This window comes from Mus musculus, chromosome 10 (assembly GCF_000001635.26).
Source record: "Mus musculus strain C57BL/6J chromosome 10, GRCm38.p6 C57BL/6J".
NCBI classification, from domain to species: domain Eukaryota; kingdom Metazoa; phylum Chordata; class Mammalia; order Rodentia; family Muridae; genus Mus; species Mus musculus.
This window is the reverse complement of record NC_000076.6, coordinates 63006451-63025550: the sequence shown is the minus strand read 5'-3', so window position 1 is coordinate 63025550 and position 19100 is coordinate 63006451. Positions and strand designations below refer to the sequence as shown.

At 42.6% G+C, this 19100-nt stretch overlaps 3 protein-coding genes across 31 annotated transcripts in view; 1 reads left to right on the top strand and 2 right to left on the bottom strand.

Moving 5' to 3' along the window:
- The window catches only part of Pbld2 (phenazine biosynthesis-like protein domain containing 2), a 34761-nt gene extending 33263 nt beyond the window's left edge, over window positions 1–1498 (bottom strand). The window contains exon 1 of one of the 3 annotated variants that reach the window (XM_006513981.3): window positions 1086–1498. In XM_006513981.3, the coding sequence (XP_006514044.1) occupies window positions 1086–1208 (123 nt within the window). In that variant the 5' untranslated portion in view covers window positions 1209–1498. Of the gene's footprint in view, window positions 1–649 lie in introns of all 3 variants that reach the window. The other 2 variants (XM_006513982.4, NM_026085.2) reach the window with 2 other exon arrangements.
- A 72-nt stretch (window positions 1499–1570) lies between these two features.
- Hnrnph3 (heterogeneous nuclear ribonucleoprotein H3) lies at window positions 1571–10887 on the top strand. Of its 19 annotated transcripts, XM_030245160.1 has the most exons (11): window positions 1825–1913; window positions 5251–5336; window positions 6024–6158; window positions 6653–6791; window positions 7326–7465; window positions 7941–8027; window positions 8214–8329; window positions 9009–9144; window positions 9376–9471; window positions 9657–9749; window positions 9837–10127. In XM_030245160.1, exons 3-11 carry the CDS (start codon window positions 6047–6049, stop codon window positions 9911–9913), a joined length of 996 nt encoding a protein of 331 aa, XP_030101020.1. In that variant the 5' UTR covers window positions 1825–1913; window positions 5251–5336; window positions 6024–6046; the 3' UTR covers window positions 9914–10127. The 19 variants fall into 19 exon arrangements, with proteins under 19 accessions (XP_006513902.1, XP_030101023.1, XP_006513900.1 ...); XM_006513839.4 differs by lacking the exon at window positions 5251–5336 and having other exon boundaries at window positions 1571–1831; XM_006513837.4 differs by lacking the exon at window positions 5251–5336 and having other exon boundaries at window positions 1589–1913; window positions 7326–7510.
- Rufy2 (RUN and FYVE domain-containing 2) overlaps window positions 8342–19100 on the bottom strand; it is a 37036-nt gene continuing 26277 nt past the window's right edge. For 2 of the 9 annotated variants that reach the window (XM_006514087.2, XM_011243562.3), the window contains exons 14-18: window positions 18797–18926; window positions 17783–17877; window positions 16147–16195; window positions 14056–14133; window positions 12496–13961 (exon numbers count right to left, since the gene is read on the bottom strand). In XM_006514087.2, the coding sequence (XP_006514150.1) occupies window positions 13818–13961; window positions 14056–14133; window positions 16147–16195; window positions 17783–17877; window positions 18797–18926 (496 nt within the window). In that variant the 3' untranslated portion in view covers window positions 12496–13817. Of the gene's footprint in view, window positions 13962–14055; window positions 14134–16146; window positions 16196–17782; window positions 17878–18796; window positions 18927–19100 lie in introns of those variants that run through there. The other 7 variants (XR_003948799.1, XR_003948800.1, XR_871727.2 and 4 more) reach the window with 6 other exon arrangements.

Here is a 19100-nt window from a genome sequence, read left to right as displayed (position 1 = left end):
ATCCAACTGCCTCTGCCTCCCGAGTGCTGGGATTAAAGGTGTGCACCACTACCCAGCTAAACCAGTTACTTTTTTAAAAAAGAGAACATACTTTGGGCTCTAAATCAACCCCCAGCTATTAAAAGGAGGGGGTGGGGTAACTTTAGGGGATTAAAGTAACAATAAAATAACCAAGCTTCAGCAAGTGTCTGGCCAGTAAGCCACTAACTTGTCACCACATAAAAGAGTTTAGTGTTATCAAGTGTAATTATTTTCACTCTTGTGGGACTAGGGACTGCATCTGTGAAATACCACTTTGTAAGGCTATGGAGACACAGAGGGTCAGGAGTTCAAGGACATCCTTGGCTACCCAAGAACAAAGACAAGGAACTGCTTACCATGCCATTTCAGGAAGTACTTAATAAACCTGAGCTATGACGGCTTCTAGAACATACTTTGATTTTCCTGTCTGTAAGTATAAGCACACTGCGCCCCCCCCCCCTTCTCTGAAGGATATTTTGGGCTATAAAATCAGTAGAGTACTAAAGACTTTCAAGTAGGTTTGAAGATGAATTAAAGCCGTGAAATACAAGTTTCCATACAAGAAAGTCATTGGCCTCTTGGCTCTAGTATAAACATAAATAAAAATTCATAGTAAATCAAATCCAACCTTCCACACTGCCACTACTCCACTCCACATGGACTTCCCAGTGTTTGTAGCACAAAGAAATCTTTGGATGCACACTGAAGGGTGATTCCAACCCAGCCCCATCCACGTTCACAGCCTTAGTCTGTCCAGCCCGGCCTCTTTTCGCCCTCTGCTGTCCGTACCCACCTTAATTAGCTTTGCTCTCCCAAGTCTCTCAACACCAGGGTGGCCCTCCACCTTCCCACAGCCTTTCCATGTGCAATTTGTGTTACAACTTTAAAAAAGCCATAAACGGGTCGGGAGCAATCTTGGTAGCACGACAGAACCTCCACATGCGGTTTTTTTAGGTGTCTCCTGCGAGCACAATTTTTAGGAATACCAAACTCTTACTTAGATAAAGTCTATTGCCGTGAACCACAGACCCGTCACCCGGGTTTAATGGAGAGAAAAACCGAACCTGGCAGGTAGGAAACCAATCAAGGCGCCAAGGCTGCCTACGCAGGGGAACAAAGGGGATGCCCCAGGCTAGGACGGGAATCCTGCTGGGTTTAGACGCTTTGTATCTTCGCAGGCGCAACATTCATCTTTTTTTCTGATTGCATAATGCAAATATGGTGGACCAGCAAAGCCGTCCCCGGGTTGGGGGGCGGGGTGACAGAAACCACGTGGCTCCTTCCGCGCGGGGGCCTTTGTGGGATCTATTCCCAGTGGAGCAGATAAGAAACTTAGCAAACCGCGTGACCACGGCTCCTCAGAGGCCCGTGGGGAGGGACAAACGTGAGCTCCGGGGTTCAGAGGGTTGGTCGGTCGGCGGGAGCCAACGGAGTCCGCCACAGCCCACTCGCTGCGACTCCACGCCCACCACGGTGGCAACCGGGCAGGTCCCGAGTGCGCAGGTGCGCTGCGCCCCGCCCCCTGGGAGACCACGCTGTCACTCAAGTATCGCGAGAGCAGCGCGGCAGAGAGGGGGTGGGCCTGGGCAGTCGGCCCTGCCCCCTCCCTCTCTCTCGCCCCCCTCCCATCCCCCCTCGGCAGTCGCTCGGCTGCGCAGCTCCTAGAGCGGTTGGCGCGGCGGGAGACGGTTGAGGGGAGCGAGGGAGCCGAACCGTTGTGGCGAGCGCTCAGCAGCGGGCGAGCCAGGCGTCCCTGCCCGCGACCAGACCCGCGCGAGCGTCGGTGTAGGCGTTGCTTACGCCCCACAGGGTATCTGAAGTAGAAGGGGGGGTAGGTTGGGCCGGCGGTGCCGACAGCGGAGTCGGGAGAAGGACGAAGAGCCCGGGAGCGGGTGAGGGAACGCGGAGTGGCCGCTCGCTCGCTCTCCCCCGCCGCTCGGCTGCCGCCATCTTGGGGGCCGGTAGCGGTCGGGTCGCCTTCCCGCCTTTCCCCCGCTCGGGCTACTTTGTCGCCTCCGGCTTACGGGAAAGTGTCCGGCAGGAGAGAGTGCGGGCGGGAGATCCGAGCTCTCCGGTAGGGATGAGGGTGGGGAGCTCAGCGAGCCGGGAAAGCGGGACGCGCTCCGGGTGGAAATGGCGCTCGGCGGGCCCGGCCACCCACCGGGGCCTCCGGTGCTCTCGAAGGGACTACCTGGGGCCGGCGGGGCTGCGAGGGGCTGCTGACGCAGACTCCAGGGTTGAGACAGGGGGAGCTGGGGGCGGGGGAAGGAGAAGCCAGTGACGACGAGGGCGCTCCGATGCCAGATGCAGGACAAAGGCGGCCGCGGTCCTCCTTTGTAATTCCGCCGCTCGGTTGCGATGGCCTTGGCCGGGGGCCGGAGGCGGACTGTCCCCTATCTCCCGGGTCTCTAGGGCGAGCTGGGCAAACGGAAAATCTCCGGGAGGAGGCAAAGGACGCTTAGCCGACCTTTTAGTCCCTATTTGGAACTGCGGAGAGAGTCCGTTGCGCATCTCCAAAGAATTACCACCCACCTACCCCATGTCCCCCTCTTAGGTGTCGACCAAGACTTTTCATTTTGGAAGAGAAGTGCATGGCTTTTCTAATAGGAATAGTGCAAAGTGGGTGTGTTTCAAACAGGTCCGGGCCAGGTGAACTGCGAAGGTGCTGCGTTTAGGCAAGGGTGGAGAGTTAAGTTGTGTTTGGGGTAGTTAACTCTCCAGGAGTTGTGTTTTGTGTCGTTTTGTAATTAAGGCCGAAAGCCCAGTGCATTTCGTTTCATTTGATGGCTGAGCATGTTTAAAACTTGTATCGAACTGTGGTGTTTTGAAGCCGAAATAGGTCTCTTAAAGTGGAAGCCGAATCGCGTACCTAGTTGACGCGTTTTGGGTCCTTAAATTGGAAGCCGAATCGCGTACCTAGTTGACGCGTTTTGGGTCCTTAAATTGGAACTGTCATTAATTTTCATTGAAAATGGGTTAAAAAGGAAAAAAAAAAAAAAGCACATTTGGGCCTGAAAGTTAACTTGCTCATGAGTAATGGGAAAACTGTTAACGTACATTCCAATATTTAAAACAAAAGCTGGATAAAACGCCCAATCGTATTTTGTGAGTTCCAGGGCTATAGAGCAAGAATCCGTCTCAAAACGAAAAAAAAAAATCTCCAAGAAACAGATTACCACCTAGAAAAAGGAGGGTTTTTGGTTTTTTTGTGGCTTTTTTTTTTTGTTGTGTTTTGGTTTTGTTTTTCCTTAGACAGGGTTTCACTGTATAACCCTGGCTGTCCTGGAACTCATGTCACCAGGCTGGCCTCAAACTCAGAAATTTACCTGCTTCTGCCTCCCAAGTGCTGGGATTAAAGGCGTGCACCACCACGCCCGGCCAAAAAAGGAGATTCTTCATGGACTTTGGAAATGCAGAGGGTTCAGATCTACTATAACGAACTAAAAGATACGTCCACATTTTCTTGATTGGGTTACATTAGAAATGCCTTTACTTTTTTTGAGACAGGATCTTGATGTAACTGGATGTGTACTGAAGGCCTCCCTCTTGGAGCCTCTGTCTCCCAAATGTGTTTTGCTTTATTTTGAGATAAGGTTTCATTGTAGACCATGCTGGTCTTGATTGGAGGATCTTGATATTTCTGCCTCCCAAGTGCTGTGAGCCACCATCAACTTTTTTTTAAAGTGGTATACCACAGATTTTAGTACATTGCTAGTTATCAGACCCTCACTTCAATCCGGTTTTAAAAAACGCTTCTATCATTTCAAGAAGATACATGTACCAACAGTCATCCCATGACAGTGTTCTCTATGTCAAACCTCAGAAGCAACAGATCAGGTTCTGCTTTTTGTTTGTTTGCTTTTTAAAGATTTTTACGTGTTTGTATAGTTGGAATAGTACATAGTCTTTTGTGACTGAAATTTTTGCTTTCTATTTAAAGTCTCAAAAATGTTACTAAAGCTGGCTTCATTTTAACTGCTAGTATTTTTAAATTGGTCCTACGACTTGGAGGTTTTGTGGTTAGTGTTTTGCTGTTTACCCTGGCTCTCCTAGGACTCCTAGCCTCAAACCATCCTTCCACTTTCCCCTCCTTAGGCTACGGGAGCAAGGACTGCACCTATATAGCTCTTGGGGTGGAGTGGGGGATGTGACTCAGGTTGGTCTCCTGTCTCAAGCTCTGAAATTAGTGGCATGAGAACAGTTGGGATCCCCAAAGCAGAGTAGTGATTAATTTATGACAGTTACAAATAAGGTTGGCGTATTGTAAATAGTGACCTGATACATAGCCTCTGGAAACTGGAGGAATCAGAACAGACTGCCCTTCTTCAGGTTTTAGTAGGACTCTAGACTTGAGCTAAAAGGTATATTAGAGCAAGGCTGTTTCCCTCCTCTCTTTACTTGAATGGAAAGTCACCCCGTGAGAAAATATGTTGTCCAAATCTGGTTTTGCTCAGTAACATTTTGTTAATTGAAGTCAAGAACTGTTGAACAAAAATTTTCCTCTGACTTGCACATTGCACTGAGGTATATGTGTGAAGTATGAGCACATATACCAGATTAACTAACTGTAATAAAAGATTGTTAAATGAAAGTTACTATCAGTGTAGTGTTTTTCAGAGTTCTTGTTTTCATAAGAGTGTTACCTGGCAAAAGCGTTGTGTTAAATTCTAGATACACAAAAGAGCTTTCTCCCTTGTCTTTGCTACTAGTCCCCCATTTATTTTAATTTTATGAATGTTTTGCTTGTTTGTTATGTACGCCACATGGGTAGAAAACCCAAAGAGTGTTGGATCCATGGGAAATGGGGTTATTTACAGTTCTAAGCCACTGTGTAGGTGCTGGGAATAGAGACCAGCCAGGCCTTTTGCAAGAGAAGCCAGTGCTTGTTTGTGATGAATTAATTTATAGTCATGTCATTGAGAGGAAAGGACTATCCTAAGCTGTTGTGGTAGCACATATAATATCTTATGAGTCCTGTCCTGGTTATAGAGCTCCACCTGGCTATGGGAGTTTTTGTCTTTATACTCAAATCTCAAATAAGAATAGACAGCCTCTATATACACCTTTGCGTTATTAAACATTTGCAGTTGGGCAGGTGTCTCAGGAAATCTTAGTAGTCTGTAGCTGAGGCAGGACTGCTTGAAGGTTAAGGCTAACCTGGGCTACTGAGATCCTTGGATTTTTGGTTTGTATTCTTTTTGTTTTGTTGGTGTTTGTTTTTTGAGACAGAGAACAGCCCTGGCTATCCTGGAATTTGTAGACAAGATTCAAACTCCCAGAGATCTGCCTCTGCCTCCGGAGTGCTGGGATTAAAGGCAAATATCCTTGTTGGTTTTTTTTTTTTTTTTTTTTTTTGGTTTGTTTTTTTGGGGGGTTCGGTTTGGGGTTTTTTGGGGGGCCTTGGGGGAGATGTTTGGGGTTTTGGGTTTTTGGTTTGTGTTTTTTTTTTTTTGGTTTTTTTTTTTTTGGTTTTTCGAGACAGGGTTTCTCTGTATAGCCCTGGTTGTCCTGGAACTCACTGTGTAGAACAGGCTGGCCTCGAACTCAAATTTGCCTGCCTCTGCCTCCCAAGTGCTGGGATTAAAGGTGTGCACCACCATCGCCTGGCTTTTTTTTTTTAATATATATATATATATCCTTGTTTTAAAACAGAAACATCTAGGTATATAGTGACATCTGTCTGCAAAACAGAACTTGTGGGTCTTTAGGTCAATAATAGTAAAACAATTAGTGTGGAATGAGAAAAAGGATAGAGTGTGGTACAGCAAATTTTATCTTGGTGGTAAAATTCTGCAAGCCTTACTAGATCTTCAGGTTTGTTGAGTAGGAGGGGTGGATTTCATTGCCTTTTCCTACCCCCCCCCCCCAGAAGCATGTTACTAGAACACTGTTGCCGACTGTCCCAGGAGTCACTTTAACTTTTGCATGCATTTTGAGCTGTGACACTTGGCTTTGTAAGAGTGTTGTGACTGACTGCTTTATGTGCTTGTTTATTTTCATAGCATTTAAATCAAGCAGTATTGAAATGGATTGGGTTATGAAACATAATGGTCCAAATGACGCTAGCGATGGGACCGTGCGACTTCGTGGACTGCCATTTGGTTGCAGCAAAGAGGAAATAGTTCAGTTCTTTCAAGGTACCTCTAGTACTAGTCAAAGTTTAGTAGTATTTTAATTGTGTGTATATTAGCTGTTACTGTTTTTTTAATTTATAAGACCCATTTGATTTTAGAACTTAGTTTTGTGATAATCTGGGTTATATAGTAAAATGGAAAATGTGCTCCAATTACTATTGAGTAGAGAATGTGTAGGCTCTGTGAACATTGATGTACAGTATAGTTAACTGAGAGTAACTGATGACATGGGCTGTGAGTTACCATTGGGAGCACAGTTAATGATTTGTAGTTTTTCACATAGTGGGCTTTTAGAAGTATAATTTTAAGACACTGGTCACAGAAAATATTTAATCCAATGATATTTGAAAAATATTCCACTTGTATTATGGGGTGATGGGAAACTAAGCCTTTTTGTTTTGTTTTGTTTAGATTTGTTTTAAATAATTGATTCAGATGGGAATGTTTCAGCCTTTAACACTGTTCCCCTTGATGGGGTATTTGTCCTTGGGTTAAAGGGTTGGAAATCGTGCCAAATGGGATAACATTGACGATGGACTACCAGGGGAGAAGCACAGGGGAGGCCTTCGTGCAGTTTGCTTCAAAGGAGATAGCAGAAAATGCTCTGGGGAAACACAAGGAAAGAATAGGGCACAGGTGGGGATGGAGAGTTTGGGATGGTATTACATTTTTATTTTTGGGGGTTGTGGGTCACTGTTGCTTAAATGGGGTGGGTAAGCATAACATTTTTCTGGGGTAGTTTTAAAGAATTGATAATTACCTAAATTTAACTGGAAACTACAGATTTGGGAGGGGAATTAATGCTTATAGTTTAAATTAAAATTAGATTGTTTCCATTTCTTTGTAGGATGTTGTTAAATTCGTTTTTGTATAATCACCTGTTTGGTTTTTTTTGTTTTGTTTTGTTTTTTTACATACCTATCTTGTACAAAGGAAACAAGCTAAAAATATATTCCTGATTCAGTGTTTTCAAATGACTGATTTGTCTATGTAAAACTTAAAATATTTAAGTTTGTAGGTGTAAAAAATGTTAACCTTATGGTTTATTTAGGCAACTTAAATTGGGATATGTACTTAGATATAGACAAACTTACTATATTTTGCCCAGTATCTGATTTACTCTCTAATACATCTATGCTGAAACCTGTACCTTAAAACATTTTTAAATAGGTATATTGAGATCTTCAGGAGTAGCAGGAGTGAAATCAAAGGATTTTATGATCCACCAAGAAGATTGCTGGGACAGCGACCGGGACCATATGATAGACCAATAGGAGGAAGAGGGGGTTATTATGGAGCTGGGCGTGGAAGTATGTATGACAGAATGCGACGAGGAGGTGATGGATATGATGGTGGTATGTGTGTCTAATGAACAAAGGCTCTGTTGTCATTTTCTTGATGTTCCTGACACTTGGTCAAGAAATACAGAAATGGCAGTAATTCCAGTACCTATGAGGTTTCAAAACCTGGTCATGAGTTATGGGATGTCCATGACCATCTGGTGGAACTTGATTGATGCATATATTGACACCTAGAGAACTTAATGTAGAAATAAAAATAAAGATGATTGGCATGTTTTCTTCCTGGCATAAAGATGAGACTTGGTTTTCATGTTGTTTGAATTTATCTCTGTAAATTTCCATCAAGTGTTAACTTTTTCTCATATGCAGTCAGCTGCAAACATTAATGAAGAAGCTAAGACAGTTGACTACAAAATGATTTTGTAAGCTACTTTACAAAACAATGGCTCAGAATTATATTTCTTTTTCCTTCCATTTTATACAGGCTATGGAGGTTTTGATGACTATGGTGGCTATAATAATTATGGCTATGGAAACGATGGCTTTGATGACAGGATGCGAGATGGAAGAGGTAAACAGAGCACTGTCATGCTGAAGTCAGTCTTACTGTTCCCTTTGTAAAGTTCCAGTAGTAATTAGGTAACTTTCCAGTAGTAGGAAGGCAGCTTTGATAGGTTAATGAGAACTTGTGTCAGGGTACTGCTCTGGAGATTTATATGGATACACTTATGTAAACCCACAATGGTTTCTAATCTAGGCATGGGAGGACATGGCTATGGTGGAGCTGGTGATGCAAGTTCAGGTTTCCATGGTGGTCATTTTGTGCACATGAGAGGGCTGCCTTTTCGTGCGACTGAAAATGATATTGCTAATGTGAGTAATTGTGCTTTTATAGTGGGTATTTATTATTTTTTTTGTTAGTAGTAATTACTTGTAGTGGGGAGGCCAAACTGGGCTAGAATTTGCTAATGCTAACTTGGCTTTGAGCATGTTGGAATTACAGGCAGCCACCATGCCCAGCTGACTCATCTTTTTTATTTGTTGAGACTCAGGCTAAGGTTGTCACTTAGTGATTGATTATTTGCCTAATGTGCACATAGATGTTTTGTGCCCATTATATGCTGACCTAATGAGAATTTTAAGCAGGTTAAAAAAAATGCATTAAAAATAAACAACACCCATGTGTGAAGAAGAGTCAGTCAGGAAGCAGCTTGCTTTTAGTAGTAGGCTCTGAAGCATTCCCAAACTCAGATACCCCTGATAATGCACACTTTCTCTAAAGGGGAGCTGGATCCCACAGTTGGACAGTTTTCACTTAAAATGTACTATTACCTTAGTTTAAAGCAGCAGCACTTTTGGCATTTTAAAATATGTACTCCTTCCCTGTGTGAGCTAAGTTGACCACTTCCATAGCAAAGGATGACTAGCCTACCTCTACAATACTGCAGCTTTTAGACTCTCAGTAGTTTACTTTAGTGGACTAGGGAAAAAAAATTGAAGTATATGCTAACTTTAAATAACTGGAATTTTAAAATGAATAACTTCTGTTTAGTTCTTCTCACCGCTCAATCCAATACGTGTTCATATTGACATTGGAGCCGATGGCAGAGCAACAGGCGAGGCAGATGTAGAGTTTGTGACACATGAAGATGCAGTAGCTGCCATGTCTAAAGATAAAAACAACATGCGTAAGTGGTATCTTTGTTATGCTTGTTTTACAGGTGTGTGCAGTTTATGAAATACTGTTAAAGTGCCTGTAGTAGACCCTAGGGTTTAAAATCATTTGACCTACTAATAATGCTTAAACTTTAGTGGCTGTTTGAATTAGTTTTATAAATTAACTTTAATACCTTTGATCTAGCATTCCTTTCTCTAATCCTCTTACCTTTTCCACCCATCTTTTTTTTTTTTTTTAAAAGAACATCGATACATTGAACTCTTCTTGAATTCTACTCCTGGAGGTGGCTCTGGAATGGGAGGTTCTGGAATGGGAGGCTATGGCAGAGATGGAATGGGTATGTATAGTTTTGTATTTGTGATGGGTAGCACCTCACTGTAACACAGGATGGCCCAAAACTCACAATTCTCCTTGATGCTTCAGCATATCCTTCCAAACCTAGGTTTGTAAATTGTGTAGAATGAGCAAGTGTTGGCCACTCCACAAGGCAGTCATCCTCTGTGGCTTCTTTTCTGTGTGCAGATAATCAAGGAGGATACGGGTCTGTTGGGAGAATGGGGATGGGGAACAGCTACAGCGGAGGCTACGGTGCTCCTGATGGCTTGGGAGGCTATGGTAAGTAGTTGTTTCTGTATTGTGGTAGTGTCCTTCATTTAAAGACATGGATGTCTCCTGATGGACGGTTCTTACTGTCTTCTTAAGGTCGTGGTGGTGGAGGCAGTGGAGGTTACTATGGGCAAGGTGGAATGAGTGGAGGTGGATGGCGTGGGATGTACTGACAACACCACCCCAACGTACACGTCCTAACACACCTGCTCTACTAGACTTTCTTACAGATTTCATTTCTTTTGTATTTCAAGAACTTTATAACGACTGAAGGAATGTGTTATATTATTTGGTAAAGCAACAGACTGCGATGGGAAAATCTGTTTTCTGTAGGTTGTTTCATTTGTTGCATACTTTGACTTAAATAAATTTTTATATTCAAACCACTGATGTTGCTACTTTTTATATATAGGTACTCCTAAAGATGTGCTGCCTTCATAAGATTTGGGATAATGTATCTTACTGTTAGCATAGTGCAGTGATAGAGGGCAAGACAGCGAGTCTTAAGTAGGCATCTAGGGTAGCACTACCTTTCACCCCTGGACATACTGTAAATAAAAAGCCTAAAGATACGTTCAGGTGGTTTCAGGAACATAAGCTAATTCTGTATTCTTTTCGGTCTCTTTTATCAAGCATAGCTCTGAATAATTCAAGACGTATCTGGATTCTAAATATTCACAAATTGTATTATGAATGGGGGTAGGGGTATAAAACCCTCATAGCACTTGACTAAGATACCAAAAATGGTTCCCAAAACTTGAGTTTGTTGGAGTAGTTTGAAATTCTTAATAATGACAGAAAAACTCTGTAAATACACGGGCATTTACTATAATGGGTATATGCTTACTTGTATTTTCAGTTTCTCACCCAAGAAAACAGGGTCTTTATAATGGTATAAATGACTACATTTAGGAGACTATAAAACAATGCTGTAGCTGGTTTTGCGTCTGAAACTGGCTTTGAGTAGTTAAGTGCCCTGTGTAGAAGGAAAACGTGCTTTCTACTAATCTTTTTATTACTTTGCTCAATAAGACTTTTCCCCAAATTGGCTAATGGATCAAAATGAACCTGTCAGTGTGATCTCAGTTATTGAGTTACTTGTTTTTTGCTAGATATGTTATTAATGTAATAAATGTCAACATGGGAATGTTGTCTGTCCTAGAATATGTTGTGTTAGTTATTGGTATCAAGTATCACCATGCCTTTAATCCCAGCATTTGGGAAGCAAAGGCAATATACTGTTGGATGCCAAATTGAGGTTTCTGATCAAGTAACTACAAAGGCGTGATTTTTTTTTCCCCCATGCTAAGAAGAGAGAGTTGCCACAGCATGTCACTTGGAGCCTGTCGGCCTGAAACAGTGAGTTTCTGTCTTAATGGGTTTAACTTGGTGCCTGCACACCTCGCACAGAAGTCACAAGCACTTCAAGCTTCTTACATCTCAAAGCAGGTGGCTAAAGAGTACTTCAGTAGGTAGAGTGGTTAAGAGTACGTGCTGCGGGCTGGAGAGATGCTCGGCGGTTAAAGCACTGGCTGCTCTTCCAGGTCCTGCGTTCAATTCCCAGCAACCACACGGAGGCTCAGCCCTCTGTAACAGGATCTGTTGCCCTCTTCTGGTGTGTCTGAAGTCAGCTACAGTGTACTCATATACATAAATAAATAAAGAGTACTCGCTGCTCTTTCAGAGGGCCGTTTGGTTCCCAGCACCCACATCAGGTGATCAGCCTCGCTTAAGTCCAATGCCTTTTCCTGGCCTCGTTGGTCACCTGCACACACATGGCACACATTCACACACACATAAGCAGATACAAACAAGTCTTTTAAAGCAATATAAGTAAGTGTTAATTTCTTAGATCTTCGATTTATAAAATTCACATTTATTTTAAAAACATTACAGATCAGAATTACATTTGCAATTCCTTGGCACCATGATCACATCTTTGTGGTAGTACTGGCTAGGTAAGTAAGGGAATGACACGAGTTTTCTGCAAAATAAGAATTGTGAATGTTATGTAATAAATAGGATATCCTAAATTTAAAGTTGGGTGGTTTTATGTTTTTTGGTGGTAGTGCTGTGAATTGAGAATCCAGGCCCTTAATAGCCACGATAAGCAACCATTCTACCACTCAGCTCTATTCTTATCTCACACACAGCAGGGGAACTCGTTAGTGCTGCTCCAGAAAAGGCCCATGTTTATGACACAAATTTTGAGTGGTAATAAAAAGCACATAATAAAGTATTTGAAGTTTTTCATTTACACTCAAAAAAAAAAAAAGAAAGAAAGAAAGAAAGATGCTAGTAATCCCCATCAGTACAAAGCAGTTAAATTGTCTCTTTTTTGTGTGTGTGCCAGCAGGTTTTCACTATATATATATATATATATATATATATATATATATATATATATATATATATATATATATATATACACACACACACATACATACATACATATATATATATATATATAATGACATCTGGGGTTGGGAGAGTAACTGAGTTAGTAGAGTACCTGGCCAATGTGTACAAAGTATCAGGGGCTCCATCCCCAGCACCACATACAAACACTCAACAGCTGTAATCTCAGCAGCTGGGAGATGTGGAAGTCAGGCAGTTCAAGGTCTTCCCCTGCTGCACACCAGGTTGGAGGCCAACTTGGGGTTTCCCTGTCTCCAAAAGAAACATCTAGAAATCTGTCGGAGTGAATTTAAGTTGACCACAGAAGCTGGTAAATACTGGTTTTGTAATTTTGGCAATTTACAAAAACTTACTGAAATGTAGCAAATGAAAAGATCCTGCAGAAAAGGGGATCAGAAAAATACCCAGTCACTGAGCAGTGTTCTTGGGAGTGTAAAATCACTAGAGTTTTGAAAGGCTTTATAGACTTAAAAGTATAAGGCTGGAAATTAATATATTAAAGATCCTATCCTAAATGGTCATGATTTAAGTAACTTAATGCTCCGTGTCTCCCACACACACCCCCGCTTGAAAAAATAAGGAGCTACTATCTAAAGTACCTAATACACATAGAGGGTGAAATTCTACTGTGGGCAAGCGTAAATATGCCAGTGTAATGCTTCCTAGAAGTTATTCTTAAGAGAACTGAGGGTGGAGAAACTTAATTCTTTCATAGCAGTCCTCTTAATTTTAATGCTTAGAATCAATCTTTAAAGGCCTGTGGTCTCATTCGGTCCCCTTGTTCCCTGGGTAGGAATGTTTTCTCCTTTGGAATCTGACCCTTTATAAAAATTAGTATTTGTGATAAGGATGATGATTATAAGTGAAGGAAAAGCTAGAGGCCAGACCACTGGTCCTTTAGTCCACTATATGAAAGATGTGGGCAAGTAAAAAGGAAAGGAAGGGATTAAATCATTGGTCTTTTCCATTGTAGAGAAGGGAGAAGAACAAGCAAATAAATACAACTAAATTAGCATCTTACCAGACAATGAAGACTACACAGACCTGGGATGGAAGCACACACCTATATCCCAGCACTTCAGAGCTTAGGCAAGACAGCTTATGGTAAAAAATAAACAACTTTGATTCAGTCTGTCTTCCTGGACAGTCTGGCTGTCCTGACTGGAACTTCCTCTTTCTACCAGGGTGGCCTTACTGAACTCAGATCCATCCACCTGCCTCTGCATCTAAGTGCTGGGATTGAAGGCGTGGGCCACCATTTTAAAAACCGTTAAATCGGCATATAACATAAAGTGAATGCATTTCCAGTTTTTCTCTGAGAATTGTGACGCTTTCTAAAGTGCATTAAGAGACAGGCACCTTCAAGTGCCTACTCATCAGTTCAGAAGCAAATAAGCTGTGGCCTTGTTCTCAAAAAGGCCTCTATAAGGTAAGGCAAATGTGCATTAGCTCTGCTATCTGACCTTTTGTTAAAGGTTACTTGATAGTTGAAGTAGTGCTAAAACATGCTATCTTAAAATCTGATTAAGTACAGGGACGGAATACTAACCCATATAACTTAGAAACCTGTTTGTGAGCTGGAGGCAAGGTACAGTACTGACTGGGCACACAGCCCTCCCTCGCTGCAGGTGGTGCTGTGCAGGAGAATGGAGTTCCAAGTCATGGCATGTTAGAGGAGCATCTCTGAATGAGCATTGCATGGCAGGAATCACAGACTCGCACTGGCTTTGGTGAAGAAGGCAAAGGCAGCTCGTTGTCAGAGCAGGCATTACAGAAAATTTCTCCGCAGTTTCTACAGTGGTGCTATTAAATGGAAAAATCCGGGGAAAATAAAACCAAATTAGAAGCCATTTTTGTTGCCACAACGTTTGGAATCATTTTCACTTCTCTTACCTACCTTTCTTTTGGAGAGTGAAAATTCCTTCTCACAAAGCTTACAGTGGGTTGCATCTTTGTCTTTTAACCAGACCAGTCCCTAATATGGAAAGATGAATGTTAATGTTCAAATCAATAACACCTGCTCTTACTTCAGAAGTATGAAAATAGAAAGGCATTCTCCTGTGCACAATTCCTGTGACTCATTTTCACCACTTATGTTCAAAATGAAGGAAAGAAGGCACAAGGCTCAGACAGTAGCTCTCAGAGTTACGTCAGAAACTCGGGACATGCCTGGACAGAAGCGTGTCCAGATGTGGGCAGGGGGCCTGAGTTGAAGACAAAATAATGAACAACCCAGCTTCTACAGGGAACAGTTGATAATGTGCTGGGTTGTCACCGAATGGTAACATTCTGGTCCGGAGTAGAACACCGGGAAATAAAATAGCTGACAGGCAGTTGGCTTCTGGAGAAATGATGAGGGTGGGTGCACCTGGAAGGCTGTGGCACTTCTTGGTCTCTGGGTACAGGGCTCTGCAGGGAAACCCTGCCTCAAAAAATAATAGGGGCAGGAGAGACGGCTCAGCCACTCTAAGAGCACTGACGACTTCTGAAGGTCAAGTTCAAATCCCAGCAACCACATGGTAGCTCACAACCATCCGTATTGAAATCTGATGCTCTCTTCTGGTGTGTTTGAAGACAGCTACAGTGTACTCACATATAATTAATTAATAACAGTGTGCTCACATATAATAAATAAATAAAATAGAGAAAAGTTCAGGACAGCTATAGTGTACTCACATATAATTAATAAAGTAAGAATAGAGAAAAGTTCAGGCCAGGTGTGTGATGGCATATCTTTAATCCCAGCGCTCAAGAGGCAGGAGGATCAGCCAGAGTTACAGTGAGACCCTGTCTAGGCAAGAGTTTATTGAGGGCATGTAAGGAAGAGATGAGTTGGAGTGAGCAAACAGGTCCCACCACATCCATGCACAGTGAAAAGACATGTCACAGTGTGGCTCAGTACAGTGTTTATCTAGCATGGGCCAGGCCTGTTCAGTTCCGTTCCCTGCACTACAAAAGGGGAACGTGGTAAAAATCACATGTTGCTTTGGGTACAGAGCTAGATGCCAGAGGAAACAGCTATAAGAATTGGGAGCAACTCGGCTTTCATAATAGCAGGTTAAAGGCAAAGGGGAGCTAACACTTCTTGTTTGGAATCTTTTTAGAATGGAGGGGTCTAGGGCAGAGGCTCATCCATTAAGAGTGTTTCTGTTCTTCCAGAGGACCCAAGTTCAATTCCCAGCATCTACATGGCCATAATCTTCTGTAACCCCATTCCAAATTAACCCCTTCTTCTGGTCTCTCTAGGACTATTTTTTACCTAGTTCGGAGTACTGGTATTACAGCAACAACATAACCTAAGTTCCAGGACTTTTTGGATGACTTTTTTTTGTTCTTCTGTTTTTCAAAACAGGGTTTCTCTGTGTAGCCTGGAATTTGCTCTGTAGACCAGACCAGGTTAGCTTCAAATTCACAGAGATCCACCTGCCTCTAGTGCACCACTGCTCCATAGAGCATTTTGATTAAAAAGTTAAATGGAGTTGGGCATGGTGGTGCACACCTTTGGGAGACAGAGGCAGACAGATCTGTGTAAGTTCAAGGCCAGCCTGTTCTACAAAAAGTTCCAAGATAGCCAGGACCACACAGATAAACCCTGTGTGTGGGGGTGGGGGTGGGGTGATTAGAAGTAGAAAGCCATCACTGACTCACAGGTCATAGGATTCTCTCAGGCACCACATTGTTAAAGCAGCATTGTATTCATCAGAAGCCTTTTCTAGAAGGACATGTTGCTACTAAAGTAGCATTATAGTATCATTTTTCACCAGGATCATTATACATCCTTTAACAGGTAGTAACATTTCCTTCAGTAAGGATGGAGAGAGTAATGGGATAAAAGAGTGGCTGCCCCACCCACTCCCCTACAGGGCTGCCAGCCCTTAAATGTCTGATGCTGAGACCAAACCACAGGCCCCCAACACCCCATTTCCAACCTTCCAGGGTTGCCAACTTTAAAAAGCTTTCAACTGTACTCCCAAACCTGATTACTCACCTGTAGTGCTTTGTTGGCTTCTTTTATATCGTCTATTTTAAGTTTCGATCTAAAAACATTACAAATGGGTCCAAATGTTAGTATGCTTGTAAATACAAAACACCTAATACTTCACAGATTACCAATCTCTGACTAAGGGGATATTTTGTTTTGTTTTCTAAATGTCCTAAAACAAAAATCAGTGTTTGAGATTTCTACAACTTAATTTTGGTTTTTGTTGAAATAGTCTCACAATATACAACTGAATTTTTCAAAAACTTCTGTGTATGTTTGTGAAAGTGCTGTACAAATCCCTCTATTAAAGTCCCATATAAACCCAGGTGTGGTAGCCTACATCTGTAATCCTAGTTCTTGGGAAGTTACATAGCAAGAAGATCAAAAGAAGTTCAAGGCCATTCTTGGCTACTTGTATAAATGTTACTTTTTGTTTTTGGAACACCACTGAAATTCCATAGCCCAGGCTGGCCTCAAGTCCCGTTCCAGATAAGGCCTGTGACACCCAACCAGCTTGCATTTTCAGTAGCTCTCATCTGCAAGTGTTCTCGGCTCAGCAGTGGATCCTGAAGGCTTGAGACTACTAGTTGTTACTGAACATTTGTCACATTATACGAAATGGTTACAGTATACCTACAGACAATATACAATATCATTCCTCGGAAGGAGGAGGAGTAAAGAGAGGGGGAACACAATCCTAAAACAAAAAAATTGAAATGGTTTCTTAGATATTTCCCACCTCCACTCACTTTTTTAAAGTATGTATACATACTTATTTATGTATGTGAATGTTTTGCCTGCATGTATGTATGTGTACCATATACATGCATTATGTCCAAAGGTCAGAAAGAAGCCACTAGATTGTCTACAACTGGAGTCATAGATGGTTGTGAGCTACCATGTAGGTGCTAGAGATTTAACCTAGGTCCTGTGCGAGAGCAGCAAGTCCGTTCTTTTAAGGTTTGTTTATTTATGTATATGAGTGCTCTATCTAACATAACACCTGCATGCCAAAAGAGGGCACCAGATCTCATATGGTTGTGAGTCACCATGTGGTTGCTGGGAAATGAACTCAGGATCACTGGAAGAGTAACCAGCCAGTGCTCATAACTGCTGAGCCATCTCTCCAGCCTCTTATTTTATTTTTTTTTAAAGGCATGCTCTCAAGGCTGGCCCTGATTCTTTGTGTAACTGAGGATGGCTTGAATTCCGGACCTTCCTGTCTCCCTTCCAGGTGCTGAGATTACAGCCTTTCCTGGCTTCCTTTTCACTATGGATCCCAATAGCATTCTACTACAGAATCACACTGACCCCTGTAGGATAGAAACTACATTTACTTCCCAACAAACCTGCTCTGTCAATAGTCTGAAAGCCCTGGACATTTTCAAAATTCAGCTTTTGTTGTCCCGACAAAATTAAGTTTCTGGAGTCTTTATCACTGAAGAACTCAAGCAATAGTTTTTGCTCTCACTTACTGGAACCCTTCAGAGCCAGTGTCTACTGGAATGCACAGAACTACTGAAATCCCTCCAAAGTATCTAGCCTTGGTTTTTATCCCCATACTCAAGTAGCCCTCTGCACAGCTGATGTGTGTGCCTTTCACCCGTTTGTGAGCACTTAGCTGAAGGAAGAGAGGAATTACTCGCAGAGTTTGCTGCCAAGTTCTTGCAGAGCTTGTTCTTGTTCCTGATAAATCCTTTTCAACTGCTGATTTTCATCCTGGAGGTTAAGAAACTCCTTCAGTAGAAAACAGAAAATATAACTTAAAAGGAGAAAAAAGCCCTCCAAATTACATATGTATCACTAAGTAGGAAAGTGTAAATATCTTTGTTCTGATTGTGCTTTTATGTCCCGAGTGCTGGCATTACAGGAGTATTCTGTCAAGCTCGGATAAGGAAGGAATTTTCAGACACTTTCTACCTCCCTCCATTTCTCTCTTGTAAAAAAGATGTGCATGTGTGAGTGTTCTTGCCTGCGTGCATGCGTGTGTCTCCATGTGCATGCTTGATGCCCAGAGGCTAGAAGAAGGCATCAGACCTGCAGCTGGAGCTAGAGATGGTTCTGAACTACCGTGTATGAGCTGGAATCCTAGCTCAAACTGTCCTGGATGTCACTCTAACTAGGCTAGCCTCAACTTCCCGATTCTCCTGCCTCAGCCTACTCAGTACAACCTCCTTACTCATCATATTCCTAAGAGGACCACTATATCCTGTTTATTCGTATATATGTAAATTGTTTAAAGTATCTTGTCTTAAAAGATGTATGTCTTTGTGTGGAGGTTGGACGATAGCCCTGGTTGTACTTAAGACTGCCTACCACTTCCTTTGAGACACAGCCTTTCACTGGCCAGAAGCTCACAAAGTAGGCTAGACTGGCTGGTCAGTGCCAGGGATGCCTCCTCAGACCCGAGACTAGGTCCTACAGACACTTTACTGACAGCCATCCCCTCCGCCCCCAAATCATTTATAAAAGCTAACGAGAAGTCGGGCACAGTGGCTCATGCCTTAGTCCCAGCACTCCTGAGGCAGAGACAGAACTGCTGTGAGTTCAAAGCCAGATTTTGCTCTAGAGTTCAAAGATAGTCTGAACTATATTATGAAATCCTGCTTCCAGCAACTTGTCAAGTTGTAAAATTTAAAGTTTTACCACTATTTACTTTTTTAAGACTTATGACTTTTTGGGTTTCATGTCTAAGATGAGATAGGACATCTTTTTCCTTTTGAAGATCTTCTTGCAAAGTCTGTCTCCATTCCTTCTCGATCTTCAAGTCCGTTTCCAGCTGCACCCTTGAATGGCAAACATAGAAGCTCAGTGTGTGATAACGTCTCCTGTATCTAAGTGTAGCCTTCAAATCCTAGTTCTCCTGCGCCCACCTCCTAAGCACTGGGTTACAAGTGTGCAGGGCCATCCTGGTGGCCCACGCCTTTAACTTCAGCACTCAGGAGGCAGAGGCAGGTGGA

Excerpts from the sequence above, each read along its gene's own strand:
- Hnrnph3 (NM_001079824.1), top strand. The coding sequence starts at position 6,047 with ATGGATTGGGTTATGAAACATAATGGTCCAAATGACGCTAGCGATGGG. Across the intron at positions 6,159-6,652 it reads AATAGTTCAGTTCTTTCAAG|GGTTGGAAATCGTGCCAAAT; the intron begins GTACCTCTAGTA and ends CTTGGGTTAAAG. Across the intron at positions 9,750-9,836 it reads TGATGGCTTGGGAGGCTATG|GTCGTGGTGGTGGAGGCAGT; the intron begins GTAAGTAGTTGT and ends TGTCTTCTTAAG.